The sequence below is a fragment of the Pleurodeles waltl genome, chromosome 5, assembly GCF_031143425.1.
Source record: "Pleurodeles waltl isolate 20211129_DDA chromosome 5, aPleWal1.hap1.20221129, whole genome shotgun sequence".
Classification (NCBI taxonomy): Eukaryota; Metazoa; Chordata; class Amphibia; order Caudata; family Salamandridae; genus Pleurodeles; species Pleurodeles waltl.
In genome coordinates this window covers 775743382-775765797 of record NC_090444.1, presented here as the reverse complement: position 1 = coordinate 775765797, position 22416 = coordinate 775743382, and the positions used below count along the sequence as shown (strand labels likewise).

The 22416-nt window shown below is 42.4% G+C and overlaps 1 protein-coding gene across 2 annotated transcripts in view; it reads right to left on the bottom strand.

The window, feature by feature from the left end:
• The window catches only part of SNX5 (sorting nexin 5), a 229078-nt gene that overhangs the window by 53775 nt on the left and 152887 nt on the right, over positions 1 to 22416 (bottom strand). For both annotated transcript variants that reach the window (XM_069234748.1, XM_069234749.1), the window contains exon 12: positions 7362 to 7521. In XM_069234748.1, coding sequence (XP_069090849.1) covers positions 7362 to 7521 — 160 coding nt within the window. The remainder of the gene's footprint in view (positions 1 to 7361; positions 7522 to 22416) is intronic.

Below are 22416 nucleotides of genomic sequence, written 5' to 3'. Positions count from 1 at the left end.
GAATGCAAGAGCTCACCAGAGTTTCTCTGCATCTCCCTCTTCGACTTCTGCCAAGGATCGACCGCTGACTGCTCCAGGACGCCTACAAAACTGCAACAAAGTAGCAAGAAGACTACCAGCGACATGGTAGCGCCTAATCCTGCTGGCTTTCTCGACTGTTTCCTGGTGGTGTATGCTCTAGGGGCTGTCTGCATTCACCCTGCACTAGAAGCCAAGAAGAAATCTCCAGTGGGTCGACGGAATCTTCCCCCTGCTAATGCAGGCACCAAACTTCTGCTTCACCGGTCCTCTGGGTCCCCTCTCATCGTGATGAGCATGGTCCCTGGAACACAGGAGCTGGATCCAAGTGACCCCGACAGTCCAGTGGTCCATCTGTCCAAATTTGATTGAGGTAAGTCATTGCCTCCCCACGTCAGACAGTAATCCTGTGTACTGCGTGAACTGCAGCTGATAGGGCTTCTGCGCACTTTTTCAAGGAATCCCTCGTGCACAGCACAGCCCAGGTCCCCAGCACTCCATGCTGCATTGCTCAACTCGCTGAGTTGACCACAGGCTTCGTGGGACCCTCCTTTGTAGTGTTGAGAGGACTGCCGTGCTCAGTTTTCTTGAACCTGTGTTCAAGTACTTATGCCGATGCTGCCTTCTTCTGCGTGGGCTCTCTGTGTTGTTGAGTGCCCCATTGGTCTTCTCCTTTCAAGGGGTGACCTCCTGGTCCCAGGCAGCACCCATTTTCTTCAACCGCAACCTTTGCAGCTAGCAAGGCTTGTTTGCGGTCTTTCTGCAAGGAAAGAACTCTGCATCCTCCAGCATTCTGTCGGACATCTTCTGTGCAAAGGAGAAGTTCCTGGCATCTTCAGCTTCTTCCACCTGGAGGCAGTCATTTTGCACCTTCATCCGGGACTTGGTGGTCTCCTGCCCCCCCCCCCCCCCCCAATACCCCCCATCCCCACCCCCACCCCCAGACACTTTCGTGACTCTTGGACTTGGTCCCCTTCCTTTACAGGTCCTCAGGTCTAGGAATCAGTATTCAGTGCTTTGCAGTCATGTGTGGTCTTTGCAGAATCTCCTCTCACGACTTTAGTGTGTTTCTGGGGAAGTAGTATCACTTTACTTCTACTTTTGAGGGTATTGGGGTGGGGTATCTTGGACACCCTTAGTGTTTTCTTACACTCCCAGCTACCCTCTACACACTACACTAGGGCAGGGGTCCCTAAGTGGTTTGCATTTCACTTTCTTACGATATGGTTTGTGTTGCCCCTAGGCCTTTTGCATCCTATTGTATTCTACAGTGCTTGCACTACTTTTCTAACAGTTTACTTACCTGATTTTGGTTTGTGTGTATATTTTGTGTATTTTACTTACCTCCTAAGGGAGTATATCCTCTGAGATATTTTTGGCACATTGTCACTAAATTAAAGTACCTTTATTTTTAGTAACTCTGAGTATTGTGATTCTTGTGATATAGTGCTATATGATATAAGTGGTATAATAGGAGTTTTCCATGTCTCCTAGTTCAGCCTAAGCTGCTCTGCTATAGCTACCTCTATCAGCCTAAGCTGCTAGAACACTTCTAATCAACTAATAAGGGATAACTGGACCTGGCACAAGGTGTAAGTACCATCAGGTACCCACTATAAGCCAGGACTGCCTCCTACAGGGAGCAGTGATCAGGCCCCACACACTGTGCTAAATTCTATCACCCTTCCCCCTGCATCCAGAGTAGCCAAAGGCTCCGTCACGAGCCCCCACTGCACAAGGCTGGTCATGCTGCAGTCTTCAGAAGGGGACCTAGTCTCCTTACAAGAGGACTTTGCCTGGGGAAGGGGGTGGCGGCCTTCAGTTGGCTACAGAAGAGGGTCAGCGCCCGCACTCCACTCTGCTCTCCGGAGTCCCGCTACTTTAGGGTCACCTCTGCGGGACACATGTGGCTATGGGGTTTTGGCCACACTGCAGCAGTCCTGGGGTGCACTCAGGGACAATGAATGGCAGCTAGACATCCAGTTCTCCGTCGGATTTGCAGGGTTCAACGCGCAACTATTCAAAGGAGCTGCCACCATGTTGACTGTCCAAGCCAAGCACCCCCAAGACTCTAGTTTAAAGCTCTTTACATCACTCATCATGCGTTGCATTGACAGGGATCTCACTTTCTCAGTCAAAATACCAATGGTACCATCTGAATTGATGGCTATGTCCTGCCTTTAGGAAACAGCTGATCACTCAAATTTCGCAAAGGTAGGTGGGGAGGAAGGTGTTTTGTCCTACGGACAGGTCAACCTTGGAAGGCTCTTCTTCATCACATATCACACATCACAAACTTGGCTCTTTTCTCACTAGAATTCTCTGGTAGAAAACAAACTGAAAAGCAAAACTGTTATTGGGAAGAGCTTGTTTGAGGTGTCTAGTGCCTTGGCACCTAAGGGTATTTGTGAGTTTTATAAATTTTATTTCATTCCATTCATTAACATATTTCTATGCCCCATCTTCAAATCAGTCAGCATGACCTACTATGCCATTCCTGGGCTGATGATGCATAAATGATCCTAGAAATGAATGGGAAAGGCAGTCAGTACACCACTTATAACACTACCTGAAGTCCACAGAATCGTAGCTGACCATAATCCTACTCTCCGACTTCACACCTCAACGACAAACATCTTTAACCACCACTCCAAAACCAACCTCCATTTCAATAGCCCACTGAAGCTACCACTCATTTTCAACCAAAATATAACATGCAAAAAACTAAAAACTGGAGAGCGCCGTAGACTACACAATGGTACGCAAGGCCCTGATAAGGGCAACTGATATTGCCTTTAGTTTAGTATTTCAAATGTATGAAAAACCCAACTGTGAAGTGTTTTACAACTGCAGCTGGACAAATTATTGGAAATATTTTACCCACAAGCTCTGCTTCAACCCCTCATCTTCAAACAATCAAATCCAGTGCCCTCAGATCCCACTAACCCCACCAATGTTAATTCCTGGGTGACATTGAAACATCTGGCCTCACAAAGAAGGGCATCCATGACATTTCAGAACTACCCATTCTGAAAAATGTGAATCAACATCTTGGAACACACATGGTAAACTCTCTATACCAACTAGGAACGCTGAACATCAAAGGAATGTACATATAGCCCAGGAACCTCACTTAACATACTTTATACCATAAGGAAATTGCTAATTATAGTTACTTTAGAGCACAAGTTATAGTTACATGAGATAAACAATCACTGAAATTCACCAGTTATAGTTATTTGCAAATGAATCTTTTAACAGACATTTTCACCCAGTTATGTCATTTTAAACTTTATTTTATTTCTGTGAATTTTTACGTTTTTTTTTATTTTATTTTTTAAGTAAGACATTATTATATTTCCTATCTATGTCACGTTAGCCTTTGTTTTTCATGGAAAATATACACCCCCCCACCTCCTCAGTTAGGGGTTTCCTCCAAGAAAACAGAAAAATAATTGTAATAATAGTTGACTTGTTGGAAAGGTTAACATGCTGTATTACATTGGTATAAAAGGAATTTGTGATATCAACTCCCATTCTTTTATTAGACCAAAAAGTTGTTAGCTTAAACTGATAGTGCTGGAACTCCACTGCAAATCAGCAGTAACTCCTGTGAACTGGAAAGAATTCCTAATGGTAAGTGTCCATCATGTGGTTGACACTCTGATGCGGTGTCCTTGTGGGTGTAGGACAACATGCTTAACGATTTTCCGATCACAGGCCCCATCCAATCAAACACATTGAAGGTAAGGATCACCTCACTCTACGGCAACCTGAACTAGTTCTGCAGAATGTGATTGTTTAGAATTCCCAAATCTAGAAATGGCCCAAGGCCCAGTCCTTCAGAACAAAAAGGTAGAAAAATCTTGTGCCCTCCCTTTCAGGTGCACCACCTCTATGGCTTCCTGGATTAGGAAGGGCAAATACCTCTGCCACAAAGATTTCGTTGGTGCCAGAGAACACTTCCTTGTAGATAGTGGGTGGTCCGGAGAAGAATGGTGGGAGGAAGTAAAGAAATGCTGATGAAGTGGGAGACATTTCCCACTACCAGAAACTGCTGGTGGAGAAGGCAAAGTGGTTTAGACACTGCAGATCCAGCAGAAAGAGATGGCACAGTTGCTGTCATTAATGTCCGGGCTACCCACAAAAGGATTGGAGAACTGGAGTGGGCTCTGTTCCAGCTAGGATGTTTGTCCTCTGGAGATGCCCAATACCTTAGGTGGAATTATTTTTCAGGGGAAGAAGGGCCCAACAGAAGGGCTGTGCTCATGGCTGTCCTGAAACTCTGAAGAGCCTCTCGTCATAGAAGGGCATGTCAATTAATGCTACCTGGCCATATAGGAACAGCCCCACTGAATGCATCCAGGCATACCTCAGTGGCGTGACTGATGTGGCCATGGGCCTAACCATTGTGTCAGCAGAGTTCAGGCCACATTTCAGGATCAGTTTAGAAGCACCCAACTCACGCATGCGCAAAATCAAAGAAGGTCCTCGCTGTGTTTTAGGAAGAGTAATAACTGACATCAGTGTCAATTCCAAATGGGTTAGGCATACAAAAGATGAAGACACTTGTTACTGGTAACTGGCATGATCCAAAACCTTGCAATCCATAGACTCTAGGTTCTTGGACTCACAGTCGTGAAGATAAGTCGCAAATGCATTCATATACTACTTGGTCAAATAATCTCAAGTCTCCGGGCTTTCCAGTGACTCAAGCCTGAAGGTTTTTCCAAAGCAGTCCATATAAGCAGAAAAAAAAAATATATGTATCCAAAGAAAGGCAGCTGAAGGAATTCCCCAGAATATTGGACATTGCCTCTGTACTGGGAAAGGGCAATTCTAGTGCCTCAATGCTGTCCATACCAGTTGCAAATGAGGTGAATTTTTCAGAAGGAGGGCTGGAGGGATAAGTAATGTCACCCTCTATAGACATGTCACCAATACTAGAATTTTGGGTAATCTATGAAAAAGGCAGTAACCGTGTGAGAATGGAAGAAGTTAACGGCCTCCAAATCCTCTTCTTGCATGCTTTAGTTAGGCAAAGCATTCAAATCAGAGCCAAAGAGGTTCTCCATTTGAGTGAGTCTCTGAGATCGGCAACAATAAATATCATTCATCTTTGAACAGTGCTAAAGGAACCCTTAGGCTACAAATGAGCATTTTCTACATACTCCAGTTATGTTTATACTTCACCCAGGTACCTATGGACACATTTATTATGTCATCCTAGAGTTAGGAATCTTCATCTGTGCACACGCATGTGAACTAATGTTTTTTCGAAAAGGGGAGGGCAGCGTTCTATTTTCATCCACATTCCCCACTGTTTTATCCTCTATAGAATGGGAAATTATCTTCTTTGGCATCAACTTCCTCTTCCGAGGTGCACCTGAACAAACCACCAATTTCCTAATGCCTAATGTGCCCAACACCAAGATACATAGCACAGGGTGTCTTAAAGCTTAATAATTCAAGAAGAGTCATGGGGTTGGGATACAATCACAAAGTCAATAAACCCATGAATGGATAACATCAGAACCATAAAACGATAGGTGAATTTTACAGTTCCATGTAAGTCCAACTTTTACAGGCGCGAGTGTAATGTCAAAAGCACCTTGGCCATAACAACTATACTGTGAAGTCCCTTTTGGCATCACTGTGGAAGCCCCTGGAGGACCAAAAAGCCAAAAGGAATCTTTTGATTCCAATTCATGCCTCTTTATTCCACACCAGGCACTCTCTGGCAATTTATCTAACTCTTGCAGGTTCCTCCTTTCTCACATATTTTCCATCTTTCTCTTCCTTGTGTCTTTAAATCTTTTACTCTGGGTCAAGGTCGGTGAAGGAAAAAGAAGTGCTGATAGTTTTGAGCCTCAGAACAAGAAGGCTCCATCGATTCACTGGCTGGTCTGACGATCCAACAACTGCATCTGGTACCAAAGGTACCAAACTTTTTGGATTCTGGCAACAGGAAATTACTGAGAGGTCTGTGAAGCACTGAAATAGTGGCCTAATACTGGTGTAGGAAGTAATATCTCAAAATCACAGTGATTGGGGAAAGGGCTGTCCAGCACTGTGGCATAGCCAGTGAGGGTGGTATAAAACCCCACGAGTACCACAGTCACAAGATGGTATCCTACAATGGAGTTCACACCCATGTATCAAGGATATCCCTAGGATTCGGCTCAGAGAACTCCTAGGGCCAACCAAAGATTGATCCCAAAGAGGCATCTCAAGATGAGCTTACAGGCCAGACCAAAAGAGTACCCCTGGGTAGATCACAACAGAAGTACTAGAAGGCACAGCAGGGAGCCCTGCTAGAAAATAACTTAGCAGCAGATAAAATATACAAGGGACAGAACACATTTAATAATGGATTTGGTTATCTTTTTCTTACACCAGTTTATTATCTCATGCCCCTACATATGTTTTACTCCACCTACTATTTGTATTGCATTGTTGTGCTTTCTTAAGCTGGTGCCTATTCTTATGGTTCTTGCACCCAGTCACTCGTTGTACATGTTGTAATGATTATTTAGTCAGAGGAGAGTTGATCAATATTTTAGCAGTGGCTGTGTAGGTTAATGTTACCGTAAAGTGAGCGGACAAGATAAAGACCTTTGTGGTGATTAATGTGTATGATTTTCCTTTTTTCCAGGTGATTAGTCTGTTATGCTCATAGTTGCAGTATTGTGATATGAGGATGTTCCATGTTTATGCTGAACTTTACCAGAGTGGTTCTGTTTAGCTAATGGGGACATCACAATCCTTGAACACGAAACCAAAATATTAACTGCTAAACCTCTGTTTACAGCCTTCACAAAGAAGGGGCTATGATGTCGAAATGCAGCACTGTAGACCACAGGATCTGCAAAATTAAAATGCTTTTCTATATCATGGGAGAAGCCTTAATATGACAAATCTAAGCATCTAAATAACAGCCTCTAGAACGTTCAATAAAGAAGAAAACAGCATACATTCACAGGTTTTGGAAAAAGCGCAAATACATGCAATCATCCAACAATGAGTGCAAAATGGGATTTCAGAATCTAGACCATGTGTGTGGGCAAGGCATTTGTAATATGTCTTATGCTATAGCCTTCTTTTTTTAAATGTTCTAATAAACCAGCTCTGGTACTGCCCTATGCTAAAAGTGATGAGTTTTCCAGACCTTAAGAACACAGGATGCAAGAGTACATGGCACAGGAAAAGCAAAGCCACCAATAGTTTACAGACATGAGGGCATGCAAAAAGGTTCCCAATGACCACAAAAGGACTTTAATATATACATACAACACTTGTTTACAAAAGAAAACATCACAATGTACTTAATGAAAGACTTCTACCTTCTTTTGCAGACGCAGAAAGCTTCTCAAACTTCTGGCAGCACTCTTGCTGATTCAACTCTGCCTGCTTCACATCTTTGCTTTTTAACCTGGCTTTATCCAAGGCTTTATTCGAATTTTCATATTCAGAAAGAGCCCGTGTCCTTCTGTGCAAAAGATCCTACAAAATAGGTATGCCAAGATGTGACTGCACAAAATGAAACATTAAAATCTGGACTAAAAATGTTGTAACAACCAATCATCAAATCGGAAAGTTATCAAGGATCAACTACTTTTATTTAAATAAATAAAAAAAATAAAAAAGCACAATCTACTCTAAGTTTTTTGATATTGTGACAAGAAGAAGTTATTAAGTGAAAATGTTATTTACCTTGTTAGTATCTGTTCATAGCTCGTAGTTCAGCAGATTCACATGCTGCTCTGCATACTCCTGCCATCCAATGTTGGGTTCCAGCATTACAGCTTGTTTTTCTAGAGGTGCTCCGTCTCCTCCCTTAGTCTACAAGAGGCATTGGCACAGACTCCATTTTATATGGCTTTACACTCAGCTGGTAAGCAGTGAAAGTGGAGTGTACAGTAAAGCTACTATTACAGTGAGATGTGGGCGTTGTAAATTCTTTAAAAAATAAAGCGGGTGAAAACGATACATGCCAACATTGCCAGCTTCCATGAAGTAGGCTAACCACAAGTGAATCTACAGCAGTAGACAAAACAAACAGATCTTTTCCATTCGTGGCATGTGTGGCTGTAGATACACATGCTCTGCACGGACTGTAAAGCAGACTGCTACTAAGAGGTGGCTCACGAGCAAATGATGCTGAGGTTGGAACAATATTCTTAAGTCTGGCTAACCACAGCTGGTTGATGGGCTAGTATTTCATCACTGTAGTCTTTTTTAAAGATGTGTGGGGTTGATCAGGAAGCATCTTTGCCATTGTCTGCTAAAGGGATACTACCCAGGAAAGCCAAGGTTACACCCTTTTTTTTTTTTGCATGCAGAGTGTTCCTTGGAAAGTACAGTGAGTACACATCCACCTTCAGCTTAGGAAGGTTAGATACAGTCGACAATCCACCTTGCAGAAACTGTTACTGAAAAATCACCAAGATTATGGCAATATGACTGATTCTGCATGATTGGTAACAGCCTTATCATTGATACTGTATAGAAGTGCTCGGTACAAATCCAAAGTGGGGCACTGGTTGGGATGACTGCGCAGAGAAAAACACATCTAAACCTCTCGCTCTCCCAACTTCCCACAGGATTTCTTGACCCACCTCATGGGAATGACCCACTGTAAAGTGTTGTTTATAGACAAGATTAGTTCAGCACCTTGCCCTGGATGCGTGTTCGTTGTGGGTTATACGCTCCAAACACACATGTAGCTGCCATGTGAGGAATGTAGTGTTAGATGGTATGTAGTCCTTCAGACTGGACTATCACCCCGAAAACTGAGAGAGCGTGGATGGTAGGAGATGGGAATCGGCCTAGTCCCAAACTATCATACAGAGATACCAACATACATACGTTAACGTACATATATTTCTGTTCCTTAAACACACCTTGATTACCTGGAATGGGAATGGGGTCTCCAAATTAATGTCATGGAACCTTTACATACATCAGGAAAGTAGTGAAGATACAGAAATTATGGCGGGGACACTTGTATTATAAGCTGTAATCATCATACACTGGAGGAGTGGAGTAGACCTGGTGTATGCTTTGTGTTGGTTGATAAACTAACAGATTCCAAGGGCAGATAAGTGGTATAGGAGAGCAGAATAAATGGCGATTGACTGACAATTCTATGTGCATACATTCCAAATGCCTCACAGTTTCAGTTTCTTGAAAGATTGAGTACAGAATTACCCAGGATACTACATATCCCAACAACCTGTGGAAGTGACTTAATGCACTCCTAACACCAATGCTGAAGCATTATTTACACCACTGCCCAAAATAAATATTAGCGTGAGACAGAATTCTTCTTCGCTGTGAAACTGGGACTCAGCAGATTCAAGAATGGCCTCCCACAACCTCAAAAGAGACTATTCCTTTTATTACTCCATGTAGACCTTCAGGTTAGTTTGGATATGTCCTTTCCACTCCACATCTTCATAGACAAATTACATCAAAGGAATATTTGAGAAGGACATTATCGGACCTCTACATGCCGACACAGTGGGAGACACATCACATCTATACCTTTTTGTGGCAACTACCACTGGCGTCCTACAGGACATGGCCTTAAAGTAAACTATAAAAGAACACATTCAGAATTACTTCACTATAACGATGGTATCAGTAGTCAATGACCATGGGAAGGTGTCATAGTATACGTAAATAGAATTTATTAAAATAACACATGTAAATTGTTCCTAGAACGAGTTTTCCGATCTGAAAACTAAAAAACTGGGTGAACAACCAAGGGAGGGTTGAAATGGGGATCAGGGAACAACTTACACAGAAGCATGATGCCTGTCAAGCTGAGAGATTGAGAAGATTCAAGTACAAAAACTATGTAGCAAAACATGAAGAGGGCAATAACCCTGGTCTCCCACTAGCATGGCTAATAAGATCTAAACTTTCCTATTATCCCCTCACCATATTAATTAAAAACAGGTCAATATAGTATATTCCCAGACAGACAATAATATATTAGTTAACTACTACAAGAGCCTATATGTGTAAGCACCATTCCACTCAGATGAACTACAAAATAATGTGCAAAACAACAGACTAAAAAGGTGCTATTCTGAACGAAGACTTAAAATTAAAAAGCTCAACATCCCTCTAGCGTTAACCAGACATTGAAAATTTATCAGGGAGTATAACACCTGGTAGTGATGGACTCCCTACTGAATTTTATGCTACATTCTGGACATTGGGAACCCCTGGTCTGCTGGAAATGTTTGTGGCAGCATAGAGCACTGCCCACTTACCTCCTTCAACAAAAGAAGCCAATATAGTGGCACTGCCCAAAGCAAAAAACGATTGCTTGGACATAACCACTTTTATATGCTGTTCCTGTTAAATATAGACTGTGAAATATTTAGCATGTTTTTGGTGAGTAGGATGTCCACAGTACTACATGTTATGGTACACAAAGAGGTATCATTATTTCTTCCTAAAATGCACTTCTCCCAGTATTAGATGCCAATTGTGTCTGTTAATTAGTCCCTCGGTTAATGCTCAGACATGGAGGAATATATTAACACGCTGATGTAGAAATTTTAGTTTATTGACTCAGAACCTGCTATGTACATCTGCACTTGGCCTTTGTTGAGAGGGACACATTGAGATTACCACCATCCCACACTTATTCGAATTAAAAATGAAGCCATTGATGTGTGCGTGCGTAAAGAGGTCCATAATAGGGGATGTAGCTAGACTCACATTTATGAAATCTTGCTATACGCTGGCTACATTTCGTTATATCTTGGAAATGTTTTTAAAGACATAGAATAGTAATAGGAATACTGAACAAGTTTAGTTAACTAGCTGGGCTAAGTGTGAACACAAAGTCTTGTCTACTCCTTATGCTGCAAATTTAAATTGTATGACCAAAAGAAATGTTTAGATATCTGGGTATACAGAGTCAGAACGAGGACTCAAAGGTTATAGTGTGAGTGGAAAATGTGGGCAAGAGACCAACATCAATCAGAGGATCAATTTCTCTCTGGAAAATACTGCGACTGTCTACTATAGTTCAAACGACACTGTCTCAAATGGCGGTGTTAACATGCTTTTGTATTTAATCTAAAACATACCTGCAAAGATCGCTGACAAAAACATATGCATCCCTCTATGAGGGGATAAATCTGGAATAGTGCAGTGAAAACTCAAACTCGAGAGGGCGTGGGCGGCCCCGATTTTGAAACATACTACTACAATAGCAGCTGTGCAAATACAATGCTTCGCTGGATGGCTTACCAATACACATATGGAGAAACCTAGATTACTGAGAGGTGCACAAAGAAGGATACCACTGAAGGACCTCGAATGATCATGGCTGCCTTGAACCTTACACAACGGATTAAGACACTGTTGGCATTAGTAGAAGTGATGTCTCCGACATTCAAAACCAAAACACCATACTCATGAGGTCTGCCACTGGGCTCCTACCCTATATTTCAAGGAACTGTCTTGATCTATTAATATTTTGAAAAGTAGTGAAGCAGAAACAACAAGAATTAAGTGATATATTTGGTATAGGCTCGACACACACACTTGACTCAGACTAACATTTCTGATACGTCTAGTTCAATTTTTAACATGCAGAACCATAACCAAGATAGAAAACTGTGAAGCGATGGAAATAAGACACTAACAGTACTGATTGTAATGCTTAAGCAGGGGAGGGAACATAAAGTGCTGTGCTGTACTGGACAGTGCAGGACATGTCGAAGGCAATACTAGATTTGATTAGAAAGATCTGGGTAGATAACCTAGGGAATGTATTGTCAGGATACCATCTGAACCCTACTTCTTGCTCCTCAAGCTAAAGTTTCAAGGAATGTCAGAATACAAGAGGTACTGTAAGTGGTACTGTGTAGAGGTCTACAGAAGATATATTCAATGCCACAGTGGTAACCCAAACTACACCTGGGAGTACTGGACATCTGTCCAAAGTGCAGAACCAGAAAAGCATATTTTTCACGTTTTAAACATTCACATTTATTTCACATTATCAGACCAAGGTCACAGACTTGAATGAAACACTTACAGGGAAAACGAAGATATGCTCACGGGGCACATGTACGTTTGGATTAATCATCAGACACGGGGGAAAAAATCGAACTAAAGAAAAAAAATTACTAATTTAACTCAGTTTCTAACATGGCATCATCGACGTCGCCAAGTCGTGGGGACTCAGCATTGCAAAAGTAATTAGTGAAACGGACTGAAGCCGAAATAGCAACAGTACCACGAAAGTTTAAATACAAGCAAAAGAGTGCAAAGACATCACAGCATGGTAAATACTAATTCAATTACAAGATGGGAATGATGACAGACCCCCGTAGACTGACTGCTGAACCAGAATCTTTTAGGTAAATAGACTACATACCGCTCCATGTAGGGCACATGCACTTTATTGATGAGCTTGTTTACAAGTTATGTAAACTGAAAGGATACAGTGAGCGTGGAAGTGCGCAGACAGGTCAAATATGGACATCTAGGAGCCACCAACGTTCCAGAAAGAGGGAAAATATTATGAATCCAGAGTGAAGACACAGATAACGCCATACTTAACAGTACACAGCCAACCCCAACAGAATTAGGTAGTGAAGTCAGTTGCCAGTTTGCCAGTTGTCTTTACTGAATCGTTAAAACATTCTCTAAAGACGCCATCTCGATATTTTACGTGCATCTTGGACATATTGGAAAGCAGCAATTATAATCCCGCTCTACAAGAAACAGATGATCGTTATCCAACTATCAGCCATTCTCTAGCCTTCCTTTATTCAAAAGAAACCTCTGTATAACAATGACAAGAATACGTGAAATACAATCGATTTTATGGGTGTAAGTCAGGCTTCAGTCTCATGAGGGAAACTGAAACCAGAACAATTAGTTTAAATGTTCCTCTTTATCCATAAAGAATCAAATCTTTTGCTGCACCTCAATGTTATCATTGGCTCAGCTGACAGAACAGAGGCAGCATGAATGACAGATGCACTTATCCCATGCTCAGAAACAACTATGTCTGGAAAAGAAGGCAAACCAAGACAACATCACAAGTTGCCTAGACCATATACATCAATATGAAGCTGGGGACGAGACTATTGGAGTGTATACATGCCAAAACAGAGTTTCTGCTACAAGGCAGGAAAGAAGAAGTCAGTTCCCCACCGCTATTTGAAATCAGTGAAAACAAAGCCACCCTTGACAAAGTAAGAAGCCTGCACAATATCTTTGACTTTGCACTTTCTTTTCACGTTAGTTCAGGACTTCGAGAAATACATTTTCAGCTGGTTATGCTGTGCAAGATTCCATTAATTCTCCAAGTTAACAAATTAGACTACATCAACTAAGTCCGAGATCATTTGACAATAACATTGTTAACGAAACTGTCATTTTAGAAAAAGCTAATCTATAGGCTGCAATCGAGTGTAAAACTGTTGAACTTGACTTGAAACCAAGTTGGAAAAATAGCAACAAAAACTCTTCATTTGGTTCCAGTGGAATCTAGTAACTAACACAAAAGCCTCAGCACAATGGACAAGGTGTTACACACATGTGAACGAACTGCCAACACAAATAAAACCAATAAAGTGTTTTAGAGAGCGTGACTAACAGACGTTGAAAACCTTAGGTACTGAGGAAAATGGACCATTAATCATTTGGCCTCCTAAGCGCCCGGGAAATGTGGATGACACTGACATAGTGTAAATAATGGAAAGACTGCTGCAAGAATTCAAAATGTTTTCCATGTCATCCCGGTCAAAAATGCAAAAGCCAGATGTTACAGCGGCTCCGAGTGAATGAAACTGATTTGGCCCCCATCTATGTGGCAACACCAGCTTATAATGTTAGAGGTAAAATTACTTAATATGCTTATAAAACTAAGGATTAGTACTATTAAAAATGTAAAAACCGAAAAAAGGTTCAGCGTGATCATAACTTCTCGATTAATAAGAGAAGAGGTAATTATAAAATGTCATTGATCCACATTCATATGTGGAATGCATCAGAGAGATCAGAGTCATGTCCAGGTGAAATGAAAATCTTAAAAGGTATTTGTGCCAAGACGCTAGATATAGGAAAAAAAAATAAAGTTGGCAAAGGGATATCAAAGAGTTGACATTAAGTACAAACTAATAGAACTCATGGAATCACTCGTTTAGTATCAAAGAATGCTTTGCAAATGAAAAAAGTGAACTGGGGCAATATGCAACAGGGTGGTGCAATAATGGAAAAACAGTATTGCAAACGGTGAACAAAATGGCCCCATTTCCTCTTTTATTAAGGGAACCTTAAAGAGCCTATACAAACCATTGTGAGCAAAGAAAAAAAAAAAATCTGTGGTAGGAAACTCCAAAGGGCTGCAAAGGAAAACATAAATAAACTTATGACACCATGTTCGGGGAATAGGAAATCATGCACAAAAGAGGTACACGTTTCTGACGCAATGTGGGTTCATGCATCAGTATGATATTCACCGAGGATCATCTTACTGGTAACAAGAATAAAACACAGAGTAGTATCCCCACACTTCAAAGATGGATGACAGAAAGTGGGGTAGAGGAACCCCTGTGCAAATATGTTCCTCTCATAGGTCTCCCTCTGCCTACGAGGTTGGTGAATTGCTTTTTTGAAGACGCATTTGTTGGCTTTATAACAAACATGGATTTCCCTAAATGATGAAAACAGAACACAATAGTCCTCATTTAAAAAAAACATCCTCAGATGTCGAACCGTATCGGCCAATAAGCCTATACATTGTGAACTTGAAGGAGTTCACAAGCATAAGCCTGAATAAACGCAAAGCAAGAATTATATAGTGTTACGTCTACAGTTCACATTTCCTTTCTTAAGAGCCCCTCTACAACTTACCAAATCTTTGCGTTAATCCATACTGTTCCTACATATGCAACAAGCAAAAACATTAATGTGCATGACGCCTATATCAAATATGTCTCCCCTTATTAAATAGTAAACAAAACAATTCTTTGGCAACAACTCAGATTCTCACATCGATTAAATACCCATTTTGACCTACATTCTGCAACCTATTGCCAGTAGTGGCGAGAAATGAATGGAAGAGTGCAAAACAACTTTACACTAGTAGAGAGAAGAACCTGCTGGCCCCCATCCTCTTCCATTTATATATCGACGAAGACTGCGCAAAGGGTTACCTCCAAAAAAGTCCAGTGGTACGAAAGATGTCCTTCTGCATATACAAGCCCAGCTGAAGGTGGTGGGGACCTAGTGCCAAGCATTTAGTTAATATAAACATTTCTAAATCAGAAGTAAATGGTTCTTGGTCAGCTTTAAAGCAAGATAAGAGGTTCTGGCTGAAGAACAACTACCTGAAGCAAGTCAAGGCCAACACTTCCAAGTTGAAAATTGCAAACCTCAGCTGTTGATAGCAGAAAAAGAAGGAACTGCAGGTATACAATTTTTAAGGATGGATGGTAATATTCTCTCATCCCACGCTGACGAATCTCTTTCGGCAAAAATGTTGTTGCAATTAGGTATGTGGCTTTGATGCATGAGTTTTGAATCCAAATACCACTAAAATAAGAGTCTGCGAATCCATCATCCAGACTAACAAAGGATTCGCTAAAACGGTTCTTCAATATTACTTCATGATTTGGCATCCAGGTCGATACAAGAAGGATGAATGCCAAGCAAGGTACAGTTAAACAGAAGACATGGTAAGGTCCTCTCAACAACAAGGTGTAGGATAAGAAGAATCTGGTAAGAGCCCTGTAAAAAATAAAAACACTAAAACGAAAGGGCTGGAATATAGGCATGTAAAAATTAAACACAGGAAGTCCCATGAACGAAAAGCAGATTAACTTTCATAGTGTTGGAGTTAAAACCACACCACCACAACAAAGCAAAATATCTACAATGTGAAGTTACGCACAGCCAGAAACTGGAAAATGTAGCAGATTTTATTTTGCTATAGCAAGATGTAATGCTTTATCCCTTATGTAGGAAGCAGGCTCTTTACTTGGTATAACCATGCAAGGAGTCCAGGGGTTTTCATACAAGTGGACAGGGGCTAACTCTAGCAATCCCAAGGTGCTCTTTTAAGTGGTAGTGTGGTTGAGCAGCCTTAGGCTTATCAGAGAGGAGTATGACATTTGCTGCATGCACAGTCACTAATTGATACACATGACTCAATAAGGAGATCCACGCCAATTTATAACAAGCATTTACAATGCAACGGGTCTTGCGTTTGCTCATGTTAGAGCTGACTGCGTTGTAAACTCCTAACCCGACTTTTCACCTATCGGGCAAAAGTGCATTTATGTACATAACCCGAAAAAGTGAAATTAACTATGTACAGCGCTCGACTTCTGCCAAGCGAGATCGCGCTCGTAAATTAGAGAAAAAGAAGTCCACGAGCCCCGCATGTTTTCTGTACTTGGTCGCTGCGCTCGAGGAGGGCTAGCCACCGGAAAAGGCATGACCTATGCGTGCCTTCGACTAATGAAAGCAAGCAGATTTTATTAGGCAAGCCCACAAACCAATAAAAAAACACTGATGTGAAGTCGACAGGGCTCACAGCCCTTTTCTAAATACTAAAGCGTCTTGCTGCGATACGCATGCAACGCAGGCTCGCCCCTAAAAATTTCATTAATCTTGATAAAGTTTTAGGCACCAAGATCATCATGATTAAGTAAGAACGTTTCTAGTTATGAATTTTTACAGATTTGGAAAATCAACACAGGGCAATTTTCACTTTCTGAATTGGTTATGTTATACTATGGAGGAAAGGCATATACTGCATACAGGTACTTTACAGCAACTTACAGGACCAATCTTCCAGATTTAGGGTGAGAATGGGGCAGGGTCCAAGGCAGCATCAACAGGTCACTTGAGAAGGCACTGGGGCGTTCGGGTGCAGAGATACTTTTCAGCATTGGGTGTCCTAATATTAGCCTGATGGTAAAGGAACATACACTTCATTTGGGCACTTAGCAACGACTCACAGCACTGTTCTTCTGGAGTTAAGGTAAGTATAGGGCAAGGTCCAAAGCAGCACCAATAGGTTACTTAGAGAAGACTTGGGTATCCGGGTGCTGAGGTGCTTTTCAGCGTTGGGTACCCTCAAGTTATCCTATGGGAAATGGTCCGGTTAGAAAGATCCTACAAGCTGGGACAGGCACACCAGTCTGGCTGAACCAACAAGGGGGCTCAGGACTCGCGATGCCCATGGATGTAGGGACACCTTTGGTCCTCTTCTCCTTAGGCTGGGAGCGGCCAGGTGCAGAGGTGCCCTAAGGCTTCAGATTTTTGCCATCAGGTCACTCACTGTGGGTGGGTGGGTGGGTTGGGGGGGGGGGGGGGGGGTGGAACCTGCACACAGAGGCTGCAGACAGTTGGCAAACCCAAGGTTGGCTTCGTCTCTAAAGGGTCAGGGGACCACGCTGGCATTGCTGGCCTCTTCAACTCTGACAAGGCGGCAAGGGTGTAGTGGTGCTTTCTGGTGTCGGGTCTTGGCAGTCCAGAGTCCTAGCAGTTCTTCTGGGGTGCCTGCAGATGCAGGGAAGCAGTTCTGCTACTCTACGGGAGTTCCTGGGTCTTGGTATAAGGCTGGCAGTCCTCCCAAGCCTTTGAAGGCATATGCAGTTGCAGGACAAGTTGTCTCTGGTGCAACTGTCGAGGACAGCAGGCAGGCCAGAGGGGCTGGGGCCAAGTCAGCTGCTGGACTTCTTTTCTTGTTTTTGCAACCAATCAGGGTCCATCTTCTTCTTTCACGTCGGCAGGGTCTGATTTTCTGGTGCCAGGAGCTCCCATAAGAGCTGAATTTAGGGGCATGAGGGGAGTGTAGGTTAGTAGCAATAGGACTATTTACCCTGGGGTTACCATGCCCCATATTTGACCACTTCCTATGGGATGTGGGTTTAACCCTGTCCCAGAGTTCCTAGTCTCAAATTTCGTGTCCACATCAGGTAGCTCACCTCAGGGGTGGAAATGACATGCAGGTGGACACGCCTATTGGGGAGGGGGGGTTGTGGGTTCAGCTTATCCTTACTTCTGAGGGAAACCAGATTCGCATACCGAAGGCACTGGGCTCTTTGAAGCCCCCTACTATTGAATGCTAATTCACAGGTCATCATTTTGGAAGGGGTGTGTAACACCCCTGCCAGAACAGGCTTTGTTTCTGACTGCCCAAAACAAGGTTCTCGCCCCTGGGAGTCACAAACTTGTCTGTGGAGGCAGGCTGGTTAAGGCTGGTTAAGACAAGTTAACCGGCTTCCTACCGGTGATAGAATTGCTTCCCTGCTGTAATTTATATAGCCTGATCCTTGTAGAGGTTGCAAGACCCAGGTTTCCTGAAATACGCAGGGGTCGTGTTTATCTATAAATTCTCCCTAGTCTGGATCATTCCCTTTTAGATTTAAAGCCTTCAATATTCCAGGATAGGATTTTGATTCATGGGGTACCTACCCTAGGCAATGTGTTTGGAGGGGAGGACCATAGCTCTGCTCCTAGTCTCCCATCGCTCATACTAATCTACGTTTAAGGATTCTCCCTAGGGGGTGCACCTGGACAGCTCATGATGGAGTTGGTGGCCCTGCCAAATGTTGAAAATAATGTCCCTCTTTCTTGTCAATCTGACTCCCTACAATCACCTGCTGGTTTGAGCTCAGTGGTTTTATCAGTTATTGTTCTAATATGGGCATCACCAGGGTCTTCCCCTTCTCTTGACATGCATAGTTTTGTAGGAGGGTGAAGATTTTAAATTGATTCTGAGAATTCTTGGGTGGAGGGGGGTTAAGGGCACTGACCTAAGCTTACTAACTCATTAATAAGTTCCTCCTGAGGCAATGCGGTCTCAGTATGATCATACTGGTCATCAATTGTTAGTCTGGTCACATTGAGTAGATCAGGTCTAACCAATGAATAGCAGTGTTGATAGTGTCTTATCCAATGTACAGCTTTACTGTTTAGGTAATCATTTGTTTCCTCGGTTCCCTCTAATAGTTTATGAACAATAATCTTGTGCGAATCCCTCCCAGTGACTTTTTGGGTTGCATATGTTCTATATGACATGCTAACTGTGGTTGGTGTACTGGGTATATGTAATTCAGATAACTTGTGCATCGCGTTTCAACCTTGTGCTTTTCTTGTACTTCCCTACCCTATTGTTTTGATGCAACAGGTATCTCCCCCTCTGAAAATCTCTAATCTCTCATTTGTAATTGATTGTTGGCAAGAGGTGGGTGAGACGGTTGTATTGTTTCCTTTCCCTAGTGAGCTTTATCCAGTAAACTATGACTTATTGTTTGGAGTGGAGAGAATACATGCTGGCTGTTACCAACCTTAATTATATGGGATGCAGCATTCTTATCCCCACTTTTCTGTTTGAAGTAACCCTGAGCAATATATTTAGTTTGACAGTAAAGCAACCTGATTACATAACTGACCCATTACTCCTTTCAGTTGGGCAATGGTTTCTTAAAGTAATTAAAAGTCAATAATACAGTTACAACCCATGCCCTTATCATGCACATCAAGTAACATTAATGTTTTTAGGTCCATCCTTTTGGATTGGCTGCTTGCAGTTCCTCGTGAGGTAAAAGGCCTGAAACGATATGTACTGGGAACCTCCGAGATAGCAACACTATTACAACCTCCTCTGTTTCTGATACACTCAAAGTCATAGTTTGCCGATGTCATAGTGGTAGGCTATACCATCTCCTTCCTTTTTTAGTGTCATAAAGGCTTTTTGTGACCCTCACAGCCTCATTCACTAGAGAGGAGGGAGAATGTACCTAACATAATGTTGCTGGCTTATGCTCCTTCTTAAAAATATTGGTGACTTTTTGAGCTGTAACAGGATGATCGGTTGTTTCCCCTTAACTTAAAGTACATTCTACTTTCTCTATAAGAATGTACATTTCCTCTATTATTCAGTTCTCAGCAGCATCACAAACCGTTTTTTGCACTTTTCCAACCTCTGTGGACTCTCCCAAGCTTTCAACTTTTCTATACTCTTCAAGACAGCATGCCAGTCAATGCAAAGAAATAGAAAATATTTGTCTTTACCGTTCTAGGGCTTTCTCTCCAAAAGCAGCAGGCAGCAATACAACATCAAATATTATTATTTATTTATTTATTATAATATTAAATGTTAGCTGGGTAGGGTGGCTCTGCCCTGCCTCAACCTGGCTCAGACATAATAAGACGGGCCAGCGCACTGTGTAGCACTCCCCCTGCAGCTCCATCTTCTTCCAAGGACAGGGGCTCTTGGTAGATGTAGTTTCAGGTCAGGATAGCAGCCAAATTGTCCTCCCTTGTGGGCAGCCCCTGTAGGCTATGTAATGCTTCCCCTATGGCCCCACATTCTCCCAGGAGCAGGGGTCTTGGTAGATGTAGTTCCAGGGCATGTTGGCAGCCAAATTTCTCTTCATAAGTACATTCTAGTGCAATCTGGTTTCAGTTCAATCCCTTAAGGTTTAGGAGAAGGCGACACATACATCTTAAGTCGGCAGAAACACATGCACTTTTGTATGAGCATCCTATGTGGGGCCCAGACCATGACTGAGATTGAATGGTGAATCTTGGTGTCTCAACACACTCCTCCTTAATTGGTAACAAAATCCTTTAATGGCTTGAAATATTTTATGCCCGTTGTGGTAACGTTGTCCACAAGCTTCTGTTGCATGGATAATGAGATGTCTAGAGCGCAGGAGCAGCGCCTTCTCGCCAAAATCACCCTTGCATGCTGTCACATCTTTGTTTAACGCAGCAGCCACATTAGGTGATGAGAAACTCAGCGGCTAGAATTGATTTGTCATCCAAGTCCGCACCAAGGCCACCTATGACTGATTCTCTGTTTCAGGATATAATATGTTCCATATTCTTTTCTCCATATCCTCTCTGCCCTTGGCTGTGCGGAGTGCAGTTATAAGTATCTGCAAGGAAAGGTGGCATCATTGTAATGGAACTTTCATGGTAGCAGAACAGAAGCATTGTAGTTGCCATGTCTTTTAAGGCGCAAGGCTAGTTCTTTACTCTTGCGATATTGAGATCATATTAGGAGAAAGTGACTAGTGGTTGTAGTAATTAAAGACTTATTTAGGGAAATATGTGCTTCTACATCTTTGTTTATCATTAGCTCGTGTGTGTTCTAAGTTTGTTGAAATTTCTAGTCCCCACTGTTGATCGCGGCAGTTGATAGTTTAGAAGAAAGCGAGTCATTTTTTTCTGCTGTTGTGTGGCTTCAATGAAATACTGACTTCAATTAAGGTTTGTGCTAGTGCTTTAAGTAACATTTGGAAATGTCAATATCTGCTGTTTCATCGAGCCTAGCTCATGGCAAGGTGTAGGAAAGTGTCCCTTTTTGACATGGTCACCCCCCACTTTTTGCCTGGTATTTGATGCAGTTTTGACACAGTGCACTGTGTTCCTGCTGTCAAGGTCTCCAGTGCCAGGCAATACCTTAGGCACCCCTGTAAGTCCCTAGTAAATGGTACCCCAGGTACCTAGGGAAAGGGTATTAAAGAGGGTCCCCAAGGGCTGCACCAAGTATTGCGCCACCCTCAGGACACCTCATCTAGCTCATTCAGACCGCCATTGCAGGCTGCGTGTCTTGGTGCAGCTAAAACACGACATGGCATGCAGCCTGTTTTGCCATGCCTGCTAACACTGCATGCAATATATGGAAGTCTCCCCTGCAGCAGGCCTTCCAGCTCTAAGGCAGGATGCATTATATTACATGTGTTGTCTTATCTGTAGGAGCAGACATGCCCCTGCTATATTAGACATAGTAAGTGATCAGGGAAGCCATTTTAAGTTTGTGCTGGAAACTGGTCAATACCAGCTTAACTGAAAACAGGAATGAATGGTATCTAACATCTCATATTAATACACCCTCACTGATTCCAGTATTGGATTTATTAATACATGCACCCAGATGGCACATTAGAGGTGCCCCCTGTAAAACCTACCAACTACTAGTGTGCTTACAAGTGTGCAGACAAGTCATATGGATAAGCATCTAGTTATCCCTCAAAATGAGACAGCTCACCGATAAATCTGCTGATCTGTTGGGGGATTAACAATAGCTCAGTCGCTGGTACTTTTGTAATTAGATTAATGAACATAGAGTCATTTCACCAGTTACAGCAGCGAGTCACTGACCCTGCTGGCTTTTGATGACCTCTTAGAAGAATCTGATAGTAACAGAAATCTCGATCTAGCCAGGGATTTTAATGTGACCTTTAAACCCACAGAGGTAGTACAAAGTCTTATAAAGAAGAAAGATGAGGAAAGGGGCATTCATAGGCTGGTAATACCGCCCCTTAAGAAAAAGGTCAAACGGGGCTTTGCAAGTTGCATCTCTAACAATGATATATGGTGTACCTGAGT